The 18,483-nt window shown below is 29.9% G+C and overlaps 2 protein-coding genes across 3 annotated transcripts; both read right to left on the reverse strand.

Annotated features, from left to right (window-relative positions):
- Nucleotides 1-343: 343 nt before the first annotated feature.
- On the reverse strand, nt 344-9,985 carry LOC101899620 (protein krasavietz). 2 transcript variants are annotated; one of them, XM_020034899.2, is made up of 8 exons: nt 9,840-9,985; nt 7,542-7,790; nt 7,365-7,465; nt 5,909-6,047; nt 5,334-5,499; nt 2,900-3,363; nt 2,481-2,603; nt 344-493 (listed from the first exon to the last, which is right to left on the reverse strand). In XM_020034899.2, exons 2-8 carry the CDS (start codon nt 7,777-7,779, stop codon nt 456-458), a joined length of 1,269 nt encoding a protein of 422 aa, XP_019890458.1. In that variant the 5' UTR covers nt 7,780-7,790; nt 9,840-9,985; the 3' UTR covers nt 344-455. The 2 variants fall into 2 exon arrangements, with proteins under 2 accessions (XP_019890458.1, XP_005178096.1); XM_005178039.4 differs by lacking the exon at nt 9,840-9,985 and adding an exon at nt 8,822-9,322.
- A 397-nt stretch (nt 9,986-10,382) lies between these two features.
- On the reverse strand, nt 10,383-11,780 carry LOC131806451 (lipase 3-like). The gene is made up of 2 exons (XM_059130542.1): nt 11,635-11,780; nt 10,383-11,573 (listed from the first exon to the last, which is right to left on the reverse strand). Exons 1-2 carry the CDS (start codon nt 11,737-11,739, stop codon nt 10,452-10,454), a joined length of 1,227 nt encoding a protein of 408 aa, XP_058986525.1. The 5' UTR covers nt 11,740-11,780; the 3' UTR covers nt 10,383-10,451.
- Nucleotides 11,781-18,483: the final 6,703 nt, after the last annotated feature.

The following is an 18,483-nucleotide window of genomic DNA, read 5'->3' on the forward strand; positions in this document are numbered from 1 at the left end:
ATGGTGTCTAAACTTGTGACTTGGGCTTTTTTGTTGCTGTTGTTGACAAATCCCTTTCATGACGACCAACCTCATTTTGTTGTTATTGTTTCTTTCTTTTCTTGAGAGATTAATGTGAATGATGATATTGCATTGGTTCTGAATGTTTGCCGGTAATGTCTGCCCAGAATCTGTTCATAATTTTGACATTATTGCGTGGTAGTTATTAAAGTTGTTTACACCGATGATAACAAAAGTAGCTTGTTCTTGTTATATTAATATAGTATAGGGTTTGTTGAGAGGGAAAAATCCTCTTTCATAGTCTTATAATATGTTCATATATATTTTGCATGGTTTTATTTGGGGGGCAATGTTGTCGTCTTCCTTCGTCATTCCACCCATCATTATCATATCATATATCATCCGTTTTCATTATTTTACTAATATTATATTATTTCTTGTTGAATTAGAACATGTTATTCGCCATTCTTTTGTTCATCTTCAGATTCAGATTCTAAAAATAAAAGAACATAAACAATTGCAGGATTAGAAATTTGTTGCCAATACATAAATATGTATTTCTATATAACTTTAAAATTAAATGTTTTGTTACATTATTCTGATATATTTGTAATTACTTCGTAACTTTGATATTTTTCTGAAGTATTCAATGTCTTTCCCTTGGTATGCTTGGATTTTCCATTTATGAATCGAAACGAAAAAGTCAGCTTAAAAAACAACGGTATGTAATCAAGTGTTTCTTCTTATACCAACTAAACACTGCCAAGGCTTTTGCTATTCACCGTAGGATGATAGCAAACATCATGGCCTGAAATTACATTGCCAGGTTTATTACTTTTGTTCTAGACTTCATTGGCCTATAAAATCTATAAAAAATTTAGCCAGATAGTTAGGCAAGCAAAAATCTAGATTTTAATCTGGCAAACTGGGTTGGAACAAATATTTTATGAGATATGGAAAATTTTGTTGTCATTTCCAATTTGCCTCAATGAATACCTTTTTTCGATATATTGTATTGTTTGATATACAATACCCCCGGGGAAATTATATTTGTAACACTAATTATTGGCCTAGTATAACTATGTAAAAGTAGCTAGGACACCCAATTAATGCTGGTTATGATATTGATCTTGCATACAGGTACACAGCTTGTTGATAAGGGTAATAAATCAAAAGCCTTCTCAAAAGTATGCTAATGGAATTATCTCGGTCGATCTACTTTTGGAAACTTTGAAAGCTCGATAATATTGTAACACTAATTATTGGCCTGGTATAACTATGAATTAAAAAGTAGCCAGGACACCCAATTAATGCTGCTTTGGTATTGCTCTGGCATACAGGTACACAGCTTATTGATAAGGATAATAAGTCAACAGCCTTCTCAAAAGTATGCCTATGAAATTACCTCTGACAAAATTCGAAAACTCGATGATATTGTAACACTAATTATTGGCCTAGTATAACTATGCAAAAGTAGCTAGGACACCCAATTAATGCTGGTATGTATTGCTCTGGCATACAGGTACACAGCTTATTGATAAGGATAATTAAGTCAACAGCCTTCTCAAAAGTATGCTAATGGAATTACTTCATATAATGTATTATAGGAATTCAGAAAACTAATGATATTGTAACACTAATTATTGGCCTAGTATAACTATGTAAAAGTAGCTAGGACACCCAATTAATGCTGGTTATGAATTGATCTGGCATACAGGTACACAGCATATTGATCAGAATAATAAATCAACAGCCTTCTCAAAAGTATGCATAGCAAAAACAGTAAGGAAAGTTTTAAAGTCGGGTGGATCGAATTAAGATATATATGGGAGCTATATCCAAATCTTGAACCGATCTCGATAAAGTTTGGCAAAGGTATTTCTGAGCTATATTTCATATTTTCCCCAAATATCGCTGTTACAGAGTGCATATTAAGGCTGTGGAGGCAAAATTCAACACATAGGATGAACAATATATATGGGCCATAGCTTAGCGATTTCCACAAAATTTGACACACTTGTTTTTAGACTCAATTTGACCCTTAGTGCCAAATTCCATCCCATTTGTTCAAATATTACACGTTTGGTGCACAATAAAAGGCAAATCGGACGAAGATATATATGGGAGCTATATGCAGCAAACCTGAACCGATCTCGGTAAAATTTGGCAGAGGTATTTCTGAGCTGTAGTTTATATATTTTCCCGAATATCATTACTACGGAGTGCATATTACGGCTGCGGAGCACATATATAACAAATCGGATGAACAATATATGTGGGAACTAGAGCTATATCTGAACCTATTTTTATCAAATTTGGCATACTCATTTCCAGGCCTAATTTTGTCGTATGTTCATAATTCCATACTATTTGGGCGAATATTACACGTTTCACATCTCGCTCTCGAAATATTTTGAAATATTCTTAATAAACAATGTGAAATTAAATAAAAATTCTTTGTAAAATAAGGAAATACTAACCTTCTTCAGCATTTTGCAGCCATTCTACAAATTTCTTCATTTGTTCAAGGAAATGCATTTTACCCTTGACAGAGTTGTTTTCTTTGTACCAACGCAAAATAACCTCTTCGGATAGGATTTCAGCTGTAAAGTTAAAAAAAGAAAACAATCATTAGAATATTGAAAGGAAAAGAAAATAGAAAAAGGAAGAAGCATAACAAACAGAGTGTACCATTGACAAATGGCCTAGAAAACGTGACAAATTTGTTAGACTAGGACACCCAATCAATGATTCTCATAAATGTTTAGTAATTTATCTGGCACACTGGTACATTGTCAATTGATATTTAAAACAAGACCAATGACAATCTCTAGTATGTGCCACGAAAAAGAAAAAAAAAAGAAAGATTGCAATTTATTATCAAATATTCAATACTCACTTTTGTAGAACAACAAAATAATCTTTTGGAAGGCCTTCATAAAGTTCATGTTTTCATAACAAAACTCCTGAACTTTCAAGATCAATGCTGTTTCGGCACGATCGGTGGTGGCAAATGCCTGGAACAATGGGCAATAGCCCTTTAGATGGCGTACAGCCTGTTCGGTGACAAGCTCTTCCTTTTTATTCCATTCACCCAATGACATGATTGTTGACCATATGATGATGATGATTTCATTGTCGGGAATGTTGGATTTTTGTGCCAATTCTTTGATATTAGCACTGATTTCCGAGTGGGGTTTCTCATCGTGAATGTCATCGATAAGAGTTTGTTGCAATTCACGTTTAGCCTCTTGACTGGCCTGAGCTTTATGCAATTTGATAATTTCGGTTAGTTCTTTATCAAGGAATACCTGTTTGAAGTTCTCTTCAGTACGTTTGTTTGGTGGGAAAAAGTCCATGAGTCTGCAAAGGAAGGTAGAGGTGAAAAAATGTGATTTAGTATGTTATGTATTAGAAAAAATAAATTAAATATAAATAAACAATAAAAAAATAAATACAAATTTTAAATTAAAAAAAAACAACATAAATATAGGAAAAAATAAAAAAAATAAATAAGAAAATATAAATAAATAAATATAAATAAATAAATAAAAATAAATGTATAGAAAAAAAATATTAAAAAATAAACAAATTAAAAATAAGTAAAAAAATACAAATAAATAAATAAATAAATAATAAAAAATAAACAAAGAAATAAAAATAATTATAAAAAATAAAAAAATTGAATAAAAAATAAAAAATTGAATAAAAAATAAATAAAATAAAAATAATAAATAAAATAAAAATAATAAATAAAAATAAATAAATAATAAATAAAAAAATAATAAATAAAATAAATATATAAATAAATAATAAATAGAATAATAAAAAAATAAAAATATAATGAATGAATAATAATAAATTAAAAAAATAATGAATAAAAAATAATAAATAAAAAACTAATAAATAAAAAACTAATAAATAAAAAATAATGAATAAAAAATAATAAATAAAATAAAACGTTAATAAATAAAAAAATAAAAACTATAAATAAAAAGAAATAAAAAATAAATAAAAATTGTAAATAAAAAAATAATAAATAAAATAAAACATTAATAAATAAAAAAATAAAAATTATAAATAAAAAGAAATAAAAATAAATAAAAATTGTAAATAAAAAAACAAATCAAAAAATTAATAATTATAAATAAATAAAAAAAATTAATTAATAATAAATAAAAAATAATACATATAAAAAATAATAAGAAAAATAATGAATAAATAATAATAAATAAAAAATAAATAAAAAAAAATGAATAAAAAATAATAAATAAAAAAATAATGAAAAAAAAATAAATAAAAAAATATTGAATAAAAAATAATAAATAAAAGAACAAATTAATAAATAAAAAAAATAAAGAAAAATAAATAAAAAAATAATAATTAATTAAATAAAAATAAATAATAAATAAAAGATAATAATAAAATAAAAAAAAAAAATTATAAATAAATAAAAAAAAATTAATAATAAATAAAAAAATAATAATTAATAAATAAAAAATAAATAAATGAAATAATAAATAAAATCAAAAATATAAGTAAAAAATAATAAATAAAAAATATAACAAATAAAAATATAATAAATAAAAATTATGAATAAAAATAAAAATTATGAATAAAAAGTAAAAATTGTTAATAAAACAAACAATAATCAATAAAAAAATTAATAAATAAAAAAATTAATAAATAAAAAAATTATTAAATAAAAAAATAAAATAACAATAAATACAATACAAAAAGTAATAAATAAAAAAAATAATAAAAAATTTAAACAAATAATAAATAAGTTTTTAATATACAAAAAGTTTTTTAGAATTCAAATTAGAACACAAAAGTTCGTTGTTAAACATTTGCAAATTAAATCCGAATCCTATGTTGATCTGGGAGCGTTAATTAAAGAAATTATTCTGGGTAAAATATAAACAAATTTCTTCCTGAAACTCTCCCAATGTTTTAAAATATTAACTTATTCAAATATAACATTCATTTTTTTCAATTTTTTTTTATTATCTGATAAATTTTTATGTTCTATCAGGTGAGATGAAAAAACTGCAACCAAATTCAGACTGCTGTCATTTCTAAGCCAAATCTATACTTATTATAAAATTTGATGCTATTTCCGACATTTTTTGCTTTCATTCAATAAAATTAAAAAAAAAATATATCAAAATTATTGTGTTTGACTTTGTTGCTTTCTTTTTCCTTCAACCCATTTTCTAAATAAATATCCCCTTTTTTCATTTTAATCTTTAAAGCTTTGTTTCTGTTCTAAATTAATTCGATATAATTAGCCTTAATGAAAACAGTTTTAGATCCGGTTAAATTATACTTACTTGCTTTCAAGTCCACCCTTTTTCAGTGTCTGTATAAGAGATTGAATTCCCTTTTCTTGTTTAAAGGTGACAAATAGCTCAACCAGAAAATCGAGAGCAATGCCATCCTTAATCAAGTGCTCATTATTGAGCACCAATAGTACACTTGGTGGCACAGAACCATTGGCTGCAAAGAAAAAAACATTTATAAAGGAAAATTAATAAAGACCATAATCATGTGTCTGAGATTATAAAATACAATAAAAATAATAAATAAAAGAAAAAACTGTTATTGGGTTTGTGTCTTTCGCTTCTGGTTGTAAAACAAAAGTCAGTACGCCAAACAAATTACTATGCCACTCATATATTAATCTTTATCAAAAGTAAACAATGATAAAAACCAAATTTGGTTAAAGTGGCAAAGCCAAGACATTAAATTTCAAAAATAGTAAAAAAAAATGCAAAAGAATCGGACAAAACAGTATGAATTTGTAAATTCAAAAATATAGATTCTTTTATGTTTTACTTCAGCATAATTAATTAAAAGAGAGTCTACATAAAGCCCTAAAAATAAGTAAACATAATCAGATACATACATAACCATAGCGCTGTCATACGCGCAAGTTTAACGCGTTCAATTGGAGTAAAACCTTTAATGAAGACTAATACTTTCTTCATTTCTTCTTCGAACATCTTCTCCAAGTACTTATATCGACGCATGAGATTGACGAACACCTATAAAGTAAACAAAAACAAATATACACATTTATTAGTTTATAACACCACACACACAAACGCATCAAAGTGTTAATATTGAAATGTATAAAAATAAAATAAACATACATATAATGCGGCGACTATGTATATATGTAGACATAAATATAGCAAGATTGTTGTATCACATAAAGAAATCTAGAAATTTCATATAAATCTTCTTTAAAAAAAAGAAAAAATAACCAGACAAGTAAATATGTGATATTGCTATAGCACACAGTCGACACTAGATAAGCTATCATATCAGACAAATCCAGTTCTAATATGGTGCATAAAGAAGGGATCTAACATACCTATAATGCATTGCATTGTAAATCAAATTTGTTTCATATAAAGAAATCTGGCCATTTCATGGATAAGCTTCTTTGCTTGAAAAAAAAGCGAAATGGTCAGACAAGTAATAATATGATATTTCTATAGCATTCATTCGACACTAAGAAAACTTGAGAGAATCAGTTAACCTAGTTCTAATATGGTGCATGGCTAAAATATGGCTAAAAAATATGGGGAAAAGAGAGGAGACTCCCAAAGTTAATTTGTGGATAACAAACTCATTGTTCCCGCTCTCTATACAAATAATGACTGTTTTTGTTCCGACATTGCTAAAAGCAGTCGTTTTTGATATTTGTTTTGGATGTGTTTTTACAAAGCTTTAAACTTATTTCCGCAACATTTTTCCTTGAGCGATCAGGAAATGTCATTGTTTTCCTATTTTATTGGATATTAAAAAATACGGCGTTAAATGCACTCTCGCATTGTTATCGTGGGGAAGTATTTATGAAATAAAAATTATGTTTTGGGAAATATGTTCAGCAGAAGTGATAGTTTCGGCAATAATCTACATTTACTTAAAAAATATTGAGAATTTTCTGTGCCTGCCTCCAGAATAAGAGGCTTATTTTCTAATGTAGAATGGGGATCACTACTTTAAGTTGTAGAACAAATATAGATTGGAGTTTCGTCTATTGTTTTGTTCACATCGAGGATATATTGCACAAAAATTGAGACGTCCATAGTTCTGTGGTTAATACCTTTCGAAAAAGTGTTGGTTGTTGAACCGAAATCCAAAGGACTTAAGTAATGGCCTTAGAATTTTATAACATAAAATTTCCCAATATTTAAAGGTGTTCATATCTTGCTACATCCACATAACCTTACAATACATTACATATATGATTAACATTTAAATTGGCTTGAATTCTGTTGTAATTTCTCAAAACTAAAATACACAAATAATAGGTGGTATTTTTATATTGTTTTATATATGAAAATTCCTACCTGCTCATGGTTCCGCATCGATTCCATGTCCTCTGGGGCTTGGAATATACAATAGTTTGTGCTTGGCTTCTCGCCATCCTGAGAGATTGACCCACCAGGAACTGAAAATAACAAAACAACAACATAAATACAATGAAACACACAGTGTGTAATAACCCAGAAAAAAAGGAAACTTACCCAAGAGACCACCAGCTATTAATATGTCAAATAGTACTTCGCCGTAACGGCGATAATCAAGTTTATTACCAGCGCTATGTAAAAATTTGGAGATTTCATCTAAGTCACCTTCAGTTTTTTCGAGACCAGCAATGACCGCATCACGGAATCCCGTTGGGTCATATTTTTCTCTTTCATCTCTTTTTCTGGTCTTGATGCGCTGACCTGATAGTACTGGTCTTTCAGTTTTTTGACTCATACAATAAATTGCTAGAAAAAAATCAAAATCAAAAATATGGATATTTGTTAGCTAATCGAAATAGTGATAAGATTTTATAAAGATTTACTTTTGGGTTAGTAAAAAATGTATGAGTATTTGCTGGCCAAATGATACTATTTTTAGATATCTTGAGCACCCAAAATACTCGCGCAATTTTTATAGCATTCCCATATTACTCACAATCCTGTGGTGTATTGTTTTCAAGAAAGGAGACAAGTAGAATGCTACAAAAAAATAATTGAAATTTGAACCACTGAGTTGTTGCGGGCAAGAGATTTTCCTAACCATGAATATTCATGTTTCGCGAAAGAAAGTTGAATTTTTCCAATTCCATTGTCTCTTCCCTTCCAAATGGACTTAGATTTTCTTTCATACGTCTATCTATCTCGGATTGCCTCAAATAACAAAACCAATATTTCTCGTGGGGATTAAATGATTTCTGACAAAAAATGCAATGGAAGGATAGAAAAGTTAAAGCATGCTTTCAATTGTAAATGCATTCGTTCCCCAGTCAGATATGTCTTATAAGCCAACCAACCGATCTTATGAAGAATATGCAAGGAATTTTTGTTCACGATTTTTATTGCATCTTTTGTAACAACTAATTAGCCCAGTCATTTTCTCCGTCCACGTATTGTGCGGCAATTTTATAAATTCTAACCTCAATCTTTTATCAAACGCGAAAACAACAACCAAATTTTGACACACGACGCACACAAAGTAAGAAAAGAAATCTCACACACAAGCAATGACAAAATCACCTTGAAAAGAGTCCCCACAGTGTAACGTACTAAGAGAATAAAAAAAGAGAAATCACATATATACAAGAGATCGAAGAGAACCAGAAAAATTCTTTAAAAACAAGAAATGAGGTCAATGAAATTACAATGGGAAAAAAATAAATTAATCCACAAAGAACGATGAAAAACGACCAAAGAATATTTTCCAGTTATGGCAAGGGCGGAATGCAAACAAAATTAATAATAAAATATAAAAAAATGGCATTGCAATTGCTACTTACATATAAAACTAACAGGAAAAGAAAATTTAGTCAATTAAGATGAAAAGTAGTTTTCCTTCTACTACTTGCTGTCGTCTAGTAGTTGTTTCAACAACTCTTTGTAATGTAATTAATTTAACCTTGTTTCTTTATGCGTTTCTAATTTAATATTTCTTTGCTGATTCCACACACACACTGGACACACACGGCCTTTCTCTCAACTTTCTATTTCTTGCTGCTTATGACGAATATCAAAAAAATGACACGAACTCAACTGTTGATTTCCAAGTCACAAACGCGGTACGAAAACTTCTTTATGCTTTGTTCTTACTTACTAAGTTCTAGAAAAATTAAATTTTTTTATCACAATATGTTACTTTTACTAATTTCTTTTTCACTTAATTATTTGCTATTACTGGCGACTAAGGACAATAGTTTTGAGAAAAATGAAAATTAAAAAATTATCAAATTATAAAAACGAGTCCAACGAAACCACTTGAGCTCGCGAAATCCAAAAACTAAATGAGAGAAAATGACATGTGCTCGCGGCGCTCACTACATACGTCAGAATCACAGGAAATGAATGCACATCAACGCCATATTGACAGGGTTGTAATCGAAGGTAGTAGAAAATCATAAAAAAGAGCTCGAAAAGCAACTTACGAAGAAAATGTACAGAAAATGAATAAAACAAAGAACATATTTAACAAAAAAAAAAAAAAAAAAAAAAATATGTTTCTTGTTACATACAAAATAAGATATAATCCGATTATTTTCACATCAATTAGCTGCTTTTTTCTCTTGTTTCCCAACAATTCTATTTTTAATATAACACGTCATTGACGTTGTTCTACGAACAAAAAAATCCATCAACTCTGATTTGACCATGTGTGCGTGCATTTTTTGAGGGCAGCCATTTTACGAAATATTTTACAGCACTTCACAAAATGACTTCTTTTTCAATAGCACAATACCACTTAATTTTATTTTAAAATATATTTTTGTTTAAACTTTAATAATTATTCAATATAATACTTACGATTAAAACAAAAAAAATTTAGCTTGCGACAAAAAATTTACTGTAAATATAGACGACCTCTTTCTTCTAGAAGTAACACACAAATACAATACACTAGGTAACTCGACTTTCGATTAATCGACTTTTAGTACTCAAAGTTCTGATAGCCGTCGTCGACTGTGGACTGTTGTGAAAACCGATTAATCGATTATTAAAAATCGCTTGTGCATGTCATATGAGCTCTGTTCCACAACATGAATAATCTACTAGTTTTGCTACTTTTTAGATACCATAAAGGAAGAATTAGTTATTGTAGTAAAAACTATTGGTCTTGCAGATTCTGGACAATTATGTTCTGGAATCAAGTTCTGGAATGTTAATTGTCTTTAATATCCTCTAAAAGGCATAAAAATGCCAAAATATTTGTCGAAAATAAATTTCTTGTCAGCTGTACGCTCATTTTTAAGGAAGAAGTACAAAATTAAAATTTCTCAAATTATGGACATCGTATAAAAAATTGTAATCGGATGATAGATTACCTTGGTAATAGTGCCTTGAATAGTATCCTTTTTTAAGCATTTTCTTATATTTGATCATTTCTGTAATTTAATACATCATCATTAAATTTCCCGGTTAAAATTCATTTTCATGTTTGAAAATATTTTTAATGACCGGCTCGTTAACCATTCTTCTCATATTCTTGGCCACAACAAAGTCCAAATGATTAAACGTTAAATCTGGTACACGATAATCTCCGGCTAAGTTTTTAATTTTAGAAACCAATGTATTGACATCCTTGGGACCACAGAGTCCATCATTGTTGCTCGAGTACAGATAAGTTGGCGCCACAATATTATCCAAATTATAATCCGGAGCAATTGGTTGGCCATAAACCTCCTTATTTTTCTTCGCTCCATAATCCATTTGACAGAAACGACCCACATTATGGCCACTCAATTGTATGTAGTGTATTCCTTGATTGCTGGAACAACTGCCCGGATGGGTTTCCATCAATTCTTGTAAGGCCGTCAAATTAGTGTTTTGATAACCCTCACCGGCAAATAATATCCACATATTTTTACACAAAAATTTTAGCGGCGGATCTAAACCACAGGCAGTGTCTCCTAGACGATTGATTAGACGATTTTGTGGCATCAATTCCATATCGGCAAGTACTTGATTATAAATACCACCCGGAGTACCGACCAAAGGACGGAATACTTTGAATGCAGCTGACGAACCATGTTCAAAGAAGGCACAAGGAGCTAACATGTGAGCAGATTTGATTTTCTTATTGTACTCCTTGCGTTCAGATAACATGACAAAGTACACAGTGGTACCTTGCGAGTGGCCGGCATAATGAATCTTACGTTGTCCAGTTTTTTCAATAATATAGTCAATCATGGTCGGAATATCTATAGTACCAATTTCATGCCAGTCAAAATGCCAGAATTTGGGGCTGTTAAGGGAAATAATGGTATTATTTCGGGAATAGGTATTTCCTCGAGCATTTCCCAGCCACACATCGAATCCTGCATCGGCCAGTAAATAGGCCAAGGCATTGTCTGGACCACCAGATATCCAACAATCGGAATTACTTAATAGACCATGTTGAAGTAAAACGGCAGGACGATAGGCGTTTTCGTTCTTCAGATTATTTGAATAGGGAATACGGAATAGATTCAAAACATAACCGTCAGGAGTGGTTACAAAATGGGATTCCGAAGGATAGCCATTACGACGGGCGCGTTCATCCTAATAAACAATTATAGCATATTGAAATTGATACACATGTAGTAAATTTTTCCCACCTTACCGTCTTTGTTATATTCCTCAATACACATGTCACCGGATCGCCATACGAATTGGTCACACCAGCGAGTATGACAAGCACAGTTAGAAATATCGTTGTAACCATCATGGTTGAGCAAACTTGTAATGTTTGATGTTAACGGTAGTTATGGTCTATTTATATGAAATACAGATAACATTGATTGCCATTATTTCATTAATGTCCTTATCTTCCATTGTGACATACCCCCTCTTTCCGCTGTAAAGTGTAAATGGTCAGTCAGTCCACGTTGCAAATTTTTTACATTGCAGTTGGTAGGTGGAAAATTTACGACGGATTTGAAAGTAGATTTATGATATATTCTTATTGCTATTGAAAGAATGTACAGATACTTTGCACGATAGAACAAGAAAGGTAACCTCGTGACATATACTTTCTTAAAACATTTTTTCTATGCACTGAAATTTGACAAGGAAAATTACAGAAAATGCTGAGATATTCTTATTTGAAATGCCCTTACCTTCCTTATTTTACCATGTTTAATATCTGAAAAATAATAAAAATTGGTAAACTATAGTCAGTTTACATTAGAATTTCTTTCTTCATGAGGATTTCTTTGACGTATATGCAATTAAATAGACAATTTAAATCCACAGAGTTTTCAAAATCTGGTAAACTGTAAACGTACTGTTATTGCCTGAAATTTGTAAGCAATCAATCAGCTGATTTTACAGGAATTTCCATGGTAGAAGAATATAGGTAGACGCATCGACACAGTTGCTGGGACAATGAACTGTCAAACCAATTTTGGAATTGAAAATGATGAATGAAAAATTATTTAAATTTGTAAAAATTGTTAAAAACGCGTATTATAATATTATATACGTAATATGATGTCGTATAAGAAAACATATAAAAATCTACTTATATTTGAAAATACATTAATTTTTTTTAACATATCAATGTTCCCAAGGACAATGAAATGTCAAACTTATTTTGGAATTGAACATGTTAAATGAAAAATTATTGAAATTTGTTAAAACTGTGGAAAATAACAACATCCGATTTGCGTCGTAAAAGAAAACATAAAACAATCTAAATCTCAGAGTTGATACAGACATTATTGATATATTTCAAGATTTTGCAAAACGAATACAAAATGAAATTATATTATAATTATGTTTAAGCGCTAAACTCTAAAACACTTTTTATAAAAAATTGGGTAATATCTTCGTTTTTCTGGGACAATGAATTGTGAAACCAATTTTGAAATTGAAAATTTGGAATGAAAAATTATTGAAATTTGTAAAAATCGTTGAAAATGCATATCATAACAATATCCGATTGGTGTCCTATAAGAAAACTTGAAAATCTACTTATTTTTGAAAAAAAAAACATTAAAAAATTTTGACATTTACATGTTCCCAATTATGTATTATTCTACCATGATTCGTTCGTTTACTTTCACAGTAACATTTACTCAGTAAGAAGTTATTGAGAAAAAATACGATTTCTTCTCTCTCGACAGAAAAAATCTCAAACATTTTCATTACAAAAAAAAAAAAATAGTAATAAAAAACGTATGCTCCTTCCATGCACAAGGATACTGTCTTAAGGTGAGAATACATAAAATGCTTTTTTGACTGGCTTCTTCGGAAAAGAACAAAGGAGCATAGGGCCAAAATCAAACTAAGTCAACCTAAAATTCCTTTGTTCCTCTACGAAGAAGCCAGCCGATGACTCATGGTAAAATTTAGAATAAGCATTCCCATCTTTACATATTCTGTAATTTACCTTGTCAAATTTCACTTCATAGAAAGCAGTTTCCCATCTCTGATTTGTGTATGTATATATACATAGATTTATAAATATACATTTTGGCAATGAAATGTTGTCAAATGAATAATTTTGAAAAAAAAAAAATGTGAACACATGTTTACATGACTTTACCTTCTTATATTTTCCATGCGATGACTTAAGCCATTCAAAAAAACGTTCCTCGTATTCTCACTTGTATTCCAGCATCTCCAAATGATATAAACATGGCCAATGGTGTTCCTCGGATGCAAATTTTTTTTGCTGAATTTGACACCTAAATGAGACAAAAAGCTTACCCTCCGCTCTTTAATTATTTACTGTTCATCTTTACTTAAGATTATGGTAGAATGAAGAAGGTAAAATCGAGGAACCTTATGTTTACAATTTTTTCAAAAAAAATCATTTGACAACATCTCATTGTTAAAATGTATACTTATAAATCCATACATAAATCAGAAATGGAAACCTGAATTCTATGCAGTAAAATTCGAAAACGTAAATTACAAAAAATGCTTATTTGAAATGACTTTACCTTCTTAGTTTTACCATGACATACGTTTCAATTATCTATTTTTTTTGTTAATAAATCAAATTGTTTTTTTCTTCAGAAATAGATTGGCTAAATTAGTTTGTTTGTTTGTTTACAAAACAACTGGTTATTGAGCAGCTGATATTACTGTATAATACCCAGTAAGAATTTGCAAACTCTCAGTAACTCAAACGTCAAAATGTCTTTCTCATTTCGTTCTCACTTATTGGACTTTGGGGTAAACGAGCAGCCTCCAATAAAAATGTGTACAAATTTGTACAAATTATCGATTAAATGAACACACCTATTAACAATTGGCCTGAGTTGTAAATATAAACATTTGTAAAATATAACTTAATTTTTTTTAAACTCAAATCATTTTATTGTTTGTTTATGTTATCGAACAGTCAAAATCTCAAGTGAGGTCCACTTAAAAGACAATGGTATTATTGCCTGTATAATAACATGGTATTATCACTTTTTGGAGTATTATCGCTGATAATCTCAACAATGACATTACCTGTAAACATACTAGTAGAATGGTGCCTAGAAAAGGTTACTCAGTTTAGTAAATTATAATGCAACTCCACATAAGAGATTTTCTGTGAAATCTGACACAGGCAATTAAAGTAAGTATTTAAGTCAAATATGAATAACATAATAATATAGGATAATATTCTCAGTATACTTTTGTTTGTGTTGATTTTGCATTTTGAAATACTTTCAGTCTGTTATCTTATCTGTCAACTGATACAGTTGACCACACGAATTTGAAAAATCACAGCTGCTTGCTATGAAATTTATAGCCTATTGGCTATGTCACAGAGCTAACTGTGGGGTAAATAACTAAATTTATGATATTTAACAAATTTGATATAAAAATAACAAATGTTTTTGTACATTACTTATCAACACATTAGTAATATTTAATCAAAAAATAGTTCAAATGATAATAAAATGCAATCTCTAAAAATATCGAGCAAGAACTTTCGTTTGTGTTTGGAACATATGAAGAATCAATTGGGTATTGTGAGCTTTCAACGACAGAGAAACGAAACGAATATTTAGATTTTTTTAGCATAAAATTAGTAAGTTGTACTTTGAGTTGTGATTTTATTAGAGCGCTTATATTTACCCATATTATTAAGATTTATTGCTTACTCTGGATTTATCCAAACAGATTTATCATTCAAAAAATATATCTTCTCACGACCGGATTTATTTAAATCCTGTGCGTTGATAAAATTTTGAATTTTAGAATGAAAACAAAAGCCTTACAATTTTAGATGTTGATGGTATTACAATGGAAGATGCATTATGCAGCCGGTTACCAATGCAAATAAACACTAATATTTCAGCATCTGTTGTCGCTAAATAATTGTGGGCTATTTTTGTATTCTATTTTGTGTATGTTTATAAACAAACATCAGCTGAGTGGTATTTATATCGTGTATCTAAACATATCTTAAAGTGTATTTAAACACACAATGTTAACTCGCTAAATCTATTAAAGTCCATGATAGAAGAATATAGGTGGTCACATCGACACAGCTGCTGGAACAATGAACTGTCAAACCGATTTTGGAATTGTTGTCCAATTTCACTGAATAAAAAACAGGTTACCATCTCTGGCTTCAATGTATACAATGGATTTATAAACATAAATTTTGACAATGAGATGTTGTCAAATGAATACTTTTGAAAAAAAAATTGAAAACATATGATTGCATGTCTTTACCTTCTTAATTCTACCACGACTCATCTCTGCATTTTCTGTAAATTACCTTATCAAATTTCACTGCATAAAAACTATGTTTCCATCTCTGATTTGTGTATCTACAATGGAGTTATAAATAAATATTTTGACAATGGAATGTTGTCAAACGAATAATTTTGAAAAAAAAAAATTGTAAACGTATGATTGTATGTCTTTACCTCCTTGATTCTACCATGTGCATATCATTACAACCTACAATTTACATCGTATAAGAAAACAAATAAAAATCGCCTTTTTGACAAAACATTAAAAAAAAATTGACATTTCAATGTTCCCAAGCGTTGATGCATCTACCTGTATTCTTCTACCATGTTTAAAGTCAGTGGGTTATAGAACATTTATACTATTGAAAATTAACCCCCTGGGCTAAAATCTGTAATCTTGTGTGTTTATATACATTTTCCGGAGGATACAAAGGCCGCTCAGCTGGTGTTTGATTACGTATACATACACAAAACCAAAAGGGAGTGCAAAAAGCAGGAAAAATTAAAAACCTAATATAGAGAAAATTGTACAATGCCAGGACCCAATACAATTTTTTTTGTTATTTGTCGAATGCAAGATGAAAACAACGACTTTACGGAAACATAAGGCGTATTTATACTGTTGAAGATTAAACTACTGGGATTATTAGATCCAGTGGGTTAATCATGTTTGTTTAGATAAAATTTGAATTAATTTGAAAAAAATCAATTGTTAATAGTATGGATCACGCGTATTTGGGTAATACGGGCTATTTTGGTAGGGTGTGTTGGGTATAAAGGTAAGAATACATAAAATGCTTTGTTGAATGGCTTAAGTCATCGGCTGGCTTCTTCGTTTAGGAACAAAGGAGTTTTAGGTTGACTTAGTTCGATTTTGGCCGCTCCTTTGTTCTTATCGAAAGAAGCCAGGCGATGACTTAAGTCAGTCAACAAAGCGTTTTATGTATTCTCACCTTAAGGCAGCACCGTCAAGAAGTCAGTCGATGACTTAAGATGAAGCCATCCGATGACTTAAGCCAGTCAACAAAGCGTTTTATGTATTCTCACCTTAAGGAAGCCCTGTCAACGGTTTTATTTTACTAGCTCTGTTCCTTTACACATAAGAGCACGTTTAGACTACTAAATCCACTCGATTTCAAATGTCAATTTCATAGCGTATACGTCACGTAAATCGTATTCATAAATCTAGTGTATTCGACGCATACGCCATGGAATTGACATTTGAGATCAAATATGTTTCGGAAATCTAAACTTTAAGAATCTTCAACGTTTAAAACTTTTTGTACGAAAAGTGTTGTCCCATGGTAGAAGAATACAGGTAGCTGCATCAACGATTGGGAACATTGATATGTCAAAAATTTTAAAATGTTTTTTCAAATATAAATAGATTTTTACGTTTCAGAACTGCACGAATTTAAAAGTTTTAAACCGATTTTCCCTTAATGATATCGTAGAAAGTTGCAAAACTAGTAGATCCTTGCAGGTTCTGGAACAGAGCTCATATATACGTTTTGCTAACATTTAAGATAGCATTAGTTGTGTTCCAGTACTTTTTTAGTAGTAAAACTAGCAGAAGAGAGACCAGTACGAAATGCCATTCTTATTTAGGTGTGCTCAAAAAATAAGGGAACGGAAAATTAGCAGAAATGCGATAAAATGTCAACATTCAAAATTCCAAAAGAAAACAGTCTAAATCGGACTGGTGAAACCTTACTGAAATGGACGCCAAAATTTAAAAAAATAAGTATTGAAAATAAGTTAAAATTATTAATTATTTTTGAATGCTTTTTATTTAGAAAGTTTTGTTTTCAGAATGCGTTGAAGAGTATTTAGGGGTGGAGTTTTCTCAAATCCCAAGCTTGAAGAAGCTGACATGGTTGGAGGCGCCGGTTAAATTAATGTTAAGTCTGCTAGAAGACTGAATGTCACAAGTTGGGAAGACAGCAAACCTAAAAATAGAAAGAAAATGTTCGCAGTAATATGCGAACATCTTTGATTTTAAGCTTCATTTTTCAATTTACCTTTCACTAATTTTCCACTGTTTTCCAATACGTTTTCTTCGACTAATTCCTCATTCAGTCAGTCCTCTTCACTCCTGGAATAATCCAAAAGTTAATACATCAGTTACTCCAAATTTTCTCTTTTTGCATTTTGCACGACAAATATTAGTTTTTCTTAAGTTTTTAAGTTATCTTTTTTCTTTACATTTGTTGTGAGGCGCGAACATTGAAATGTATCAATACATATTTCAACCTTGTTAGCCCTACCAATTAAATGTCAAATTTACAATTTGCACATTTCTGCTCGGCCAAATTCATGTAGCTAAAACAAGCAGAAATGTGCACCACTCAGCGCCATTTTTTTCTCGAGAGAGCTGCAAGTTTTGCTAGTTATCGGAGTACGGGAACGCGTTGTAGCAGAATTAGCACTAATTAGTACTATGTTGTAGGTTCTGGAACACAACTTTTGTATTCTATTTTGTGTATGTTTATAAACAAACATCAGCTGAGTGGTATTTATATCGTGTATCTAAACATATCTTAATGTGTATGTAAACACACAATGTTAACTCACTAAATCTATTAAAGTCCATGATAGAAGAATACAGGTGGTCACATCGACACAGCTGCTGGAACAATGAACTGTCAAACCGATTTTGGAATTGTTGTCCAATTTCACTGAATAAAAAACAGGTTACCATCTCTGGCTTCAATGTATACAATGGATTTATAAACATAAATTTTGACAATAAGATGTTGTCAAAT

The sequence above is a fragment of the Musca domestica genome, unplaced genomic scaffold (genome assembly GCF_030504385.1).
Source record: "Musca domestica strain aabys unplaced genomic scaffold, Musca_domestica.polishedcontigs.V.1.1 76, whole genome shotgun sequence".
Taxonomy (NCBI): domain Eukaryota; kingdom Metazoa; phylum Arthropoda; class Insecta; order Diptera; family Muscidae; genus Musca; species Musca domestica.

Bases quoted from the DNA above. Each gene is read 5' to 3' on its own strand.
- LOC101899620 (XM_020034899.2), bottom strand. From the start codon at position 7,779: ATGAGTCAAAAAACTGAAAGACCAGTACTATCAGGTCAGCGCATCAAG. The intron at 7,466-7,541 runs GTAAGTTTCCTT...TGTTATTTTCAG, and splicing joins AATAGCTGGTGGTCTCTTGG to TTCCTGGTGGGTCAATCTCT. The intron at 3,364-5,333 runs GTAAGTATAATT...CTTCCTTTGCAG, and splicing joins AAGGGTGGACTTGAAAGCAA to ACTCATGGACTTTTTCCCAC.
- LOC131806451 (XM_059130542.1), bottom strand. From the start codon at position 11,739: ATGATGGTTACAACGATATTTCTAACTGTGCTTGTCATACTCGCTGGT. The intron at 11,574-11,634 runs GTAAGGTGGGAA...ATTGTTTATTAG, and splicing joins TGAGGAATATAACAAAGACG to GATGAACGCGCCCGTCGTAA.